This window comes from Macaca thibetana, chromosome 10 (genome assembly GCF_024542745.1).
Source record: "Macaca thibetana thibetana isolate TM-01 chromosome 10, ASM2454274v1, whole genome shotgun sequence".
In the NCBI taxonomy this organism is placed as follows: Eukaryota; Metazoa; Chordata; class Mammalia; order Primates; family Cercopithecidae; genus Macaca; species Macaca thibetana.
Window position 1 is genome coordinate 322163 of NC_065587.1, and position 8685 is coordinate 330847.

At 58.9% G+C, this 8685-nt stretch overlaps 1 protein-coding gene across 1 annotated transcript; it reads right to left on the reverse strand.

Moving 5' to 3' along the window:
* Positions 1-1122: 1122 nt before the first annotated feature.
* Positions 1123-2432, reverse strand: ADM2 (adrenomedullin 2). The gene is made up of 2 exons (XM_050745779.1): positions 2256-2432; positions 1123-1656 (listed from the first exon to the last, which is right to left on the reverse strand). The coding sequence occupies exons 1-2, from the start codon at positions 2363-2365 to the stop codon at positions 1320-1322; spliced, it is 447 nt and encodes a 148-aa protein (XP_050601736.1). The 5' UTR covers positions 2366-2432; the 3' UTR covers positions 1123-1319.
* Between the last annotated feature and the right edge of the window lie 6253 nt (positions 2433-8685).

Consider the following 8685-nt stretch of genomic DNA (forward strand, 5'->3'; position numbering starts at 1 on the left):
GAGCAAGCACAGAGGCGGCGCCTGGGTGGGCGCTTCCAGGACCCTCCCCTTTGGAGGTAGTCACTGAGGGGCAGGCTGTGGGGGAATGTCCTGAGCTCTGCTGTAGCCTCTAGAGTTGGGGTGATCATGGCGACCCTCATGGGGTGGCTGAGAGGGTGACCCTAGCAAACATTTGCAAATTAAATGCTGAGTGTTTGCTAAGTAGCGGAAGGAACCCTTTCTGAACCCCGCGTTCTGCTGGACGACTGGGAGCCTCGAGTGGCACACGCACATGAGCCCCCATCTCCCCGGGGAAGAACACACACCAAGTCCGTGCACACTGGCAGTGGTTCTTGTTCTTGTCATTTGGGGCTGGGCTGCCCTCCCGGGCTCTTGGCGAGTCACCTGCTGCCCCCACACCTGGTTCCACTGGGCCCCCACACTGGGTGGTGGTGGGGCGCCTGGGTTGCCTGTGGAGCCCCACCCTTGTCTGGCTGCCAACAAGGGTCTCACCCCCTTGAGGTGGGGTGGGTCTATTTGGGCTGGGGGATCTTGCCCCACCCAGCCCTGCCCTGTCCTGGGGTAGGAAGGGGTGTCCCTGTCCCAGAATGGTTTGGGGTGGCTTCTGAACTGCTGAGTTCCCCTCCCCGGCCTCCCACAGGGCATCCAGATGGAGTCCCCATGGCTACCTCAGTCTGGGCTCCAGGGTTGGCAGCTGGAGCCACAGAGGTCCCTTCATGACCTCTGGAGGGCCACCATCCTTCCCTTGCCCAACCCCAGGGGGCTATAGCATCCCACACTCCCTGTCCTGTCCCAAAGGCATGGGGAGGGAGAGGCTGGGACCCCCGGCCAGGCAGGCACGTGGAAGGGCTGGTTGTGCATGACAGCAGGAACAGCCCAGGCACAAGGCCGGGCTTCAGTCTGACTGGACCAGCAGCGGAGGGGCCGCTTCCGGCCAATTCAGCCCCTCTCCCCTGTTCGTGCAGACGTGGCCCTGTGGGTTCAGGGCCCAGCTTCTGCTCCACGTCCCTGGCAGATGTCTCCTTTTTAAAACGCTTTTTAGCATCTGGTGCTGCCACCAGCTGGGTCTGGCAGCCATCCCCCAAGGGTTTACAATTTCAGGGTGTTTAGGCTCCTTGACATACCAGCACTGCATATAGACCAACCTCGGTCTACAGGTGTGCAAGGGTTTACGTGTGCGACGCCGTGCAGGCATTGTTGCTGCAGGACCTGCTGTCTGCAGCTCCGCGGGACTGGGCTGCGGAGGGGGCTCAGCTGCAGCTCTGGACGGGGGAACAGCACCCTGGCTGGGATGGCCAGGGGTGTGGCCCAGCCCCACTTCAGCCATAGCTGTGGGGGCTGCTGGGGTCCACAGGAGCTGAGTCCTGCCGGCCAGCCGGTCCCATGAGTTGCCACAGGCGGTGGCTGAGATTCTGCACCTGACAGGTGCCCAGCACACAGCCCACTCGCAGGAGCTGGGCTTGGGTCCTGCGGGAGCCCGAGTGTCTTCGGGGGCCCGAGTGTTGGCGGCCACCATCCCGGAGAGGCTGACCCATAGCAGGGGCCAGGCCAGCACCCCTCTGTGGCTGGAGGGCCTGGTGAAGCTTCCAAACCACAGGTCGGGGTGCGGGGTGCCTGGGCTGCAGGTTGCTGGAAGGGGTCCGGGCTGGGGGCTCCCTGCAGAGGCAGATGGAGAATGTCAACTGGATGGCTCAGCCTTTCAGAGACCTCACACCTACCCACTTTTGCCTCTACACAGGCCTGGGTCACTGCCAGGGGAAGCCCACGGCCCCCACCCACACACAGCCTGGAGCATAGCCAGGGGAAGCCCACGCGTCCCCTCTGGGCTTGGGGCCTGGGACCATCTCAGTGGCCTGGGTCACGTGTCCTGGGAACCGGCACCTCCTTGAGCAAAGGGCACCCCCGCGGCCCAGCCTCTGCGGGTCACCACTCTCAGGGCTCAGGGTGACTCAGCTTCTGCCCTCCCTTTGGTCACAGGTGGGCCTGGGGATACCGCCAGCCTTCCCTCCCCCAGCAGACACCCCCAGAAAAGGGGCTGCTGTGTCCACCTGTGTGGGGAGAAGCAACTGCCCTGTGCAGGGAGGCAGAGGAAGAGGGTCCTCTGGCCCTGCTCAGGCGCTGCTGAGCCTGGGGCAGGGGCCTTGGTTTGGGACGGGAGCCCTAGCAGCAGGTGGCGGTTGGAGGGAGGGCGGCCCCTGGCACTCTGCTTCCCTGTGGGGGCCAGAGGGGCTGGCTGGCCCAAGACCTGGACTCACCTGGGTTTGACGGGACGCGGGTCCCCGCCCAGGCTGCGGGACAGCACGCCAGGGAGCTGCAGGCAGAGGAGGCTGATGCAACCCAGGGCGGCCGTCGGGATCCGGGCCATGGCGGGCGGCGCTGCAGGGGAGGGAGCGGTGAGCCGGGCAGGTCGGGAGCAGCCTGAGCCGCGAGCCACCCCCTCCGCCGGCACCTCGGGGAGCCCTCCGCGGTCGGGGCACCGGGCGTGGGTATGGCAAGCTGGGCACGGGCGTCCGTCGGGGCGCAGGCCTCGGGCGCGAAGCGGGCAGCGGGTCTGGGGTCGGCCGCGGGTCCAGAGCGCAAGGCGGAGCGGGCTGGGCGGGTTGGGGGTCCTGTCTGGAGCAGAGTCGCGGCCGGGATGGCACCTCTGGAGCTGAATACGTAGCCTTTCCAGCAAGGGGCGGAGCCGGGTGCACGGACGGGGCGGGGCGCCCCTGCCCCGGGCCAAGCCACGCTCCGGGGCGGGGAGGGGGCTGTTCCCGCCGGGAGCGCTCGGCGACCGGCCCGGGACCGCGGGGCTGCCAGCCTCACTCCAGGCGCCTTCTAGTGGGGACGCAGCCCCGAGCCTGGGGGGGCCGGACTTCCCCAGGCTGAAGCGGGGTTCTAGGGGGCGAGCCGTAGTCCAAGCTGATCCCACGGCTGGAGCGGACTCTCACCCTGTCAACCACCTCCCGATTGGTGGGTCCTGGCGGTCCCACCCTCCAGGGTCTGATCCGGTGGACCCCGGACCCCGGCCTGACCAGGGAGTCCGCGGGATTCCGCTATCCTCTGACGCGGTGTCCCAAACCCGGGGCTGCGCTCCTAAAAAGCTCTACCTACCGCCAGCCGCTCCAACCCCAGACCAAAGTATTGCACGGTTTCTGTAACAAATCTAAACAAGTGTCCGGGCGCGGTGGCTCACTCCGGTAATTCCAGCAATTTGGGAAGCCGAGGCGGGCGGATCACCTGAGGCCTGGAGTTTGAGACTAGCCTGGCCAACATGGAGAAACCCGTCTCTACTAAAAATAAAATTAGCTGGTCATGGGCCGGTGGGGCGCGGAGGCTCATGCCTGTAATCCCAGCACTGTGGGAGGCCGAGGCGAGTGGATCACGAGGTCAGGAGATCAAGACCATCCTGGCTAACACGGTGAAACTCCCTCTCTATTAAAAATACAAAAAATGAGCCGGGCGTGGTGGCGGGCGCCTGTAGTCCCAGCTACTGGGGAAGCTAAGGCAGGAGAATGGTGTGAACCCGGGAGGCGGAGCCACTGCACTCCAGCCTGGGGGACAGAGCTAGACTCCGCCTCCGAACCCCCCCCAAAAAAAAATTAGCTGGGCTTGGTGGCGGGTCCCTGTAATCTCAGCCACTTGGGAGGCTGAGGCAGGAAAGGCTGAGGCTTGAACCCAGGCGGTGGAGGTTACAGTGAGCTGAGATCGTGCCATTGCACTCCAGCTTGGGCGACAGAGTGAGACTCCGTCTCAAAAATTAAAAAAAAAAAAAATTTAAACAAGTGAAACGTGAGACTCTCCTCATCATTACCACCCACTTGGTACCCCTACCCCGGTCTGGGTGGGAGCCCTCTCCTGACCCGCCCTGGGCACACCAAGGTGCGGCCGTGTGAGGCACACACATCCATGTGTGCAGACCTGCAATAGGACTGAGACCCCATTCTTTACTGAGAGCTTGTTTGTAGGTCCTGGCAGAGGAGCACAGCTACTGGAAGCCTGATCCTTCATCCTCTTTGACGGAGCACACAGCTTCAGAGGGACACACAGGGAACGGTGGGGAAGGAGGGGACACCTACCTCTTAGCCAACCACATCAGCCGAATCAACCCTGGTGACCAGTGGGGTGACAGGCCTCACAGCCTGACCGTCCTCACATCAGAGACCCCATTCTTTCCTATGGTTGGACCTACTCCAGCATATAGGTGTTGTATGATTCACTTCACCTGCGATTAACGTGAAATTAGGTGACCACCAGTCTTTTTGTGAGTTGCTGCCTCGAGCTCACAGACGTGTCTGTACGACACCTTCCTGGAAGTAGAAATTCTGGTTGAAGGTGAGTGCGTGTTGGTGTTGCTAGATGGTTCACTGTTCTCCACAGTTTTCGCCTACCCACCGTCCACGAGTCCTGGACTTGGTGTCATGGGCTCCAAGCTGCTGAGACTGGCCTCTCTCTTGGGTTAGCTGAGGATCTCTGCGTCTGTTTGTGCTTCCCCTTCTGTCTCCCCAACCCCTGCACTCACCCTGTAACCCCCTGCTGTGCCCCCAGCCTGGGAACACAGTCAACATCTGCTGGATGAATAAGTCGAGGAGTGCCGAGCACACACCACACAGGCCGTTCTGGGAGGGCGGGGATGCCCTGCAGGTATTATTTACTTATTTTGACCAGTTAAGGGGCAAGGAGTGTCACATTTATAGGTTTTTTTTTTTGAGACGGAGTCTCGCTCTGTCGCCCAGGCTGGAGTGCAGTGGCCGGATCTCAGCTCACTGCAAGCTCCGCCTCCCGGGTTCACGCCATTCTCCTGCCTCAGCCTCCCGAGTAGCTGGGACTACAGACGCCGCCACCTCGCCCGGCTAGTTTTTTGTATTTTTTTTTAGTAGAGACGGGGTTTCACCGTGTTAGCCAGGATGGTCTCGATCTCCTGACCTCATGATCCACCCATCTCGGCCTCCCAAAGTGCTGGGATTACAGGCTTGAGCCACCGCGCCCGGCTTTTTTTTTTTTTTTTTTTTTTTTTTTTTTTTTTTGAGATGGAGTCCCACTCTGTCACCCAGGCTGGAGTGCAGTGGTGAAATCTCAGCTCACTGCAGCCTCCCCTCCCAGGTTCCAGCGATTCTCCTGCCTCAGCCTCCCAAGTGGCTGGAATTACAGGTGCCTACCACCACGCCCGGATAATTTCTGTATTTGAGACAAGATTTCACCATGTTGGCCAGGCTGGTCTCAAATTCCTGACCTCAGGTGATCCACCCATCTCAGCCTCCCAAAGTGCTGTGATTTCAGGTTTGATTTGAGCCACTGCACCCAGTGGTTTGTTTTGTTTTTGGTTTTTGAGATGGAGTCTCACTCTGTCGCCCAGGCTGGAGTGCAGTGGCACAATCTTGGCTCACTGCAACCTCCGCCTCCCAAGTTCAAGTAATTCTCCTGCCTCAGCCTCCCTAGTAGCTGGGATTACAGACGCCTGCCACCACACCCAGCTAATTTTTGTATTTTTAGTAGAGACGGGGTTTCACCATGCTAGCCAGGCTGGTCTTAAACTCTTGACCTCAAGCAACCCACCCACCTCTGACTCCCAAACTGCTAGGATTACAGGTGTGAGCCACCAAGCCCAGCCAAGTGTCACATTTATGTTGAAAGGCGGAGTGGCAGCCAAGAAGGCAGGTGCTGAGGAGGCGGGCAGAAAGAGCTTGAGGGGACAGAGTGGATGAGTGGGAGAAATATAGCAGGGCAGGATGGTAAATGAGGGGCTCACAGTTCCCGGCGAAGCCCTTCTGTTTGCTGATGTGGCAGCTGCTGAGGGGGTGGGAAGAGGTCGGGGCCTAGACATGCTGAGGCCGAGATGCTTGAGGGTAGTCCAGGGAGGGGGTCTGGCTGCTCCCCAGCCTGGCAGGCATGGGACTGAGAGAAGGCAGGTCGAGAACAGTTTTGGAGATCTCAGGGATGGCGCGGCCATGGAGGATATGGTGAGCCTGGTCCACAGAGAATGCGGAGAGGCCGGCCAAGAATAGAGCTCAGCGCCAGCTCTGGAGGGCCAGGGAGGGAAGGGCCTGAGCAGAGGATCCCCCAGGTTCCCAAGTCTTGCTGCTGCGGCTTCTGCTGCCTCCCGACTCGGCCCTCAGCCTTCCACACCGCCACCAGCTCCGTCCTTTCAAAATATAAGTGCAATCAAATCATTCGCCCCACCAATAAAGAAAAATCAGTGACAATTCCCTGTCCTCACAAGGTTTTAAATCTGGGACAGGTGGAGGTCAGCCCCAGTGAGGGGCTGCGTTTCAGACCCTGGGATGACAGGACAGTTGCTGCCCCTGTGAGCCACAGTCCTACCTCCCGCCGCCTGTGGGGAGGGTGTGTCCTCTGCCCTCAGGCATCAGCCTGGCTGCTGCTTCTGCGCCTGCCCTGCCCACCAGAGAGGAGCCCCCTCTGTGATCCCAGGGCCCCTGGCACTTGTTTCATGTGACTCCATTCTTAGTTGGAGGACCTGCTTCTGGGGAGTGATGGGGCCCCAGCACTGCTTATGATGGACACAGGTGAAGAGAAGACACGAGTTGCCAAATGTGCCAGGGCTGGACCATAGGAGGGGGGCGGTGGCACTGGAGAATGCTTGTGAGAATCTAAACAAGCTAGGGTGGTAACTGGCTGGACAAAGCATCTTTGGTTTTTTCCTTTTTTTTTTTTTTTTTTTGAGATGGAGTTGTGCTCTGTCGCCCAGGCTGGCGTGCAGTGGTGCAATCTCGGCTCACTGCAACTTCCACCTCCTGGGTTCAAGCAACTCTCCTGCCTCAGCCTCCCGAGTCGCTGGGACTGCAGGTGTGAGCCACCACACCTGGCTAATTTTTGTATTTTTAGTAGAGACAGGGCTTCACCATGTTTACTAGGCTGGTCTCAAACTCCTGATGCCAAGTGATCCACCCACCTTGGCCTCCCAAAGTGCTGGGATTTACAGGTGTAAGCCACCACGCCTGGGCTTTGGGGGTTTTTGTTTTGAGTGTTTTATGATGGCAGAGGTAAGTTTGACTCTGATAGCAAAGAATCCATAGACAGGGAATGATGGAGTTTGGCAGTGGGCACTGACAGTGAATGATGGCCTGAGATGAGGGATGGGCAGGGGGGCAGAACCTGTGGTAATGGAGGGAGGGGTGGTGTGAGGGGTGTAAGATGGGGGCTTGGTGCTCCCACCTCATAGCTTCTGTTTGCTCTGTGAGGAGCAGCCAATCATCTCAGAGACACTGGAAGTGGGGTGGGAGGTTTGAGGAGAGTGCAGACTGCAAGACAGCTGACCAGAAATCAGCAGGCCAGGTGGTAGCGAAGGGCGTCCATCCATCTGAGCCGCCGAGCCACTATGGATGGTTGTTCCCAAGGGCCTGGTGGAAGCGTGAGAGTGGAGAGTACGATGCAGGGTCCCCAGAGTCTTTCAGAAGAGAGCCAGCCCTGGGCTCAAGCACTAGCCCAGACTTGCCCAGGGAGACTGCCAGCCTGTACACAAGCTCAATGGTGTGGTAATGTGGTGCTGAGGACCTTTTTGGGTGCAAGTGACAGAAACCAGCTTGAGCCAGCTGGAGCAAAAAGGAGGATTTCTGGCAGGGCACAGTTTCTCACACCTGTAATCCCAACACTTCTCGAGGCAGATGCAGGAGGATCATTTGAGGACAGGAGTTCAAGACAAGCCTAGGCAACATGTCAAGACCCTGTCTCTACAAAAAAATTAAATTTTAAAAAGAGGACTTCTCAACCTGTGAAAACCAACAGTGGTAGAGGAGAGGTGTAGTGTGGCCCATGCCTGAGGGCAGGGAGGGGGCCCTGGTGGGGTCTCTCAGTTTGATTCCATTCATTCTCTTGGTCTGGATCCTGCCCATGGAGGGAGCGTGGATGCCAGTCATTTGGCTAGTTCTTGCAGCAGCCAAACTCATTTAAAAGCAGATCTTCAAGGCCAGCCAGGCACAGTGGCTCACGCCTGTAATCCCAGCACTTTGGGAGGCTGAGATAGGCAGATCTCGAGGTCAGAAGATCAAGACCATCCTGGCTAACACGGTGAAATCCCGTCGCTACTAAAAATACAAAAAATTAGCCAGGCGTGGTGGCAGGTGCCTGTAGTCCTAGCTACTCAGGAGGCTGAGGCAGGAGAATGGTGTGAACCTGGGAGGTGGAGCTTGCAGTGAGCTGAGATCACACCACTGCACTCCAGCCTAGGCGACAGAGCGAGACTTTGTCTCAAAACAAACAAAAACAAACAAAAAATAGACCTTCAGGTGGGCCAGGCGCAGTGGCTCACGCCAGTAATCCCAGCATTTTGGGGGACCGAGGTGGGTGGATGGCCTGAGGTCAGGAGTTCGAAACCAGCCTGGCCAACATGGTGAGACCCCGTCTCTACTAAAATACAAAAATTAGGCATGGTGGCGCACACCTGTAATCCCAGCTATGCAGGAGGCCAAGGTGGGAGAATCGCTTGAACCCAGGAGAGACGGATGTTCCAGTGAGCCAAGATCGTGCCACTGAACTTAAGCCTGAGTAACAGATTGAGACGCTGCCTCAAAAACAAAACAACAAAAAACAGACCTTGGCCTGCTATGCTCAGAGGGATTTCCCTGCTGCACCAGGCTGGCTCCTGCACCTTCTCTCCCAGCATGTTCTGCTGTAGGCTCATGCTCATCCCTGAGCCACTTCAGGGGTGGCCCTGGCCAGCCCTGCCCTTGAGAGGGGTGGGTACTG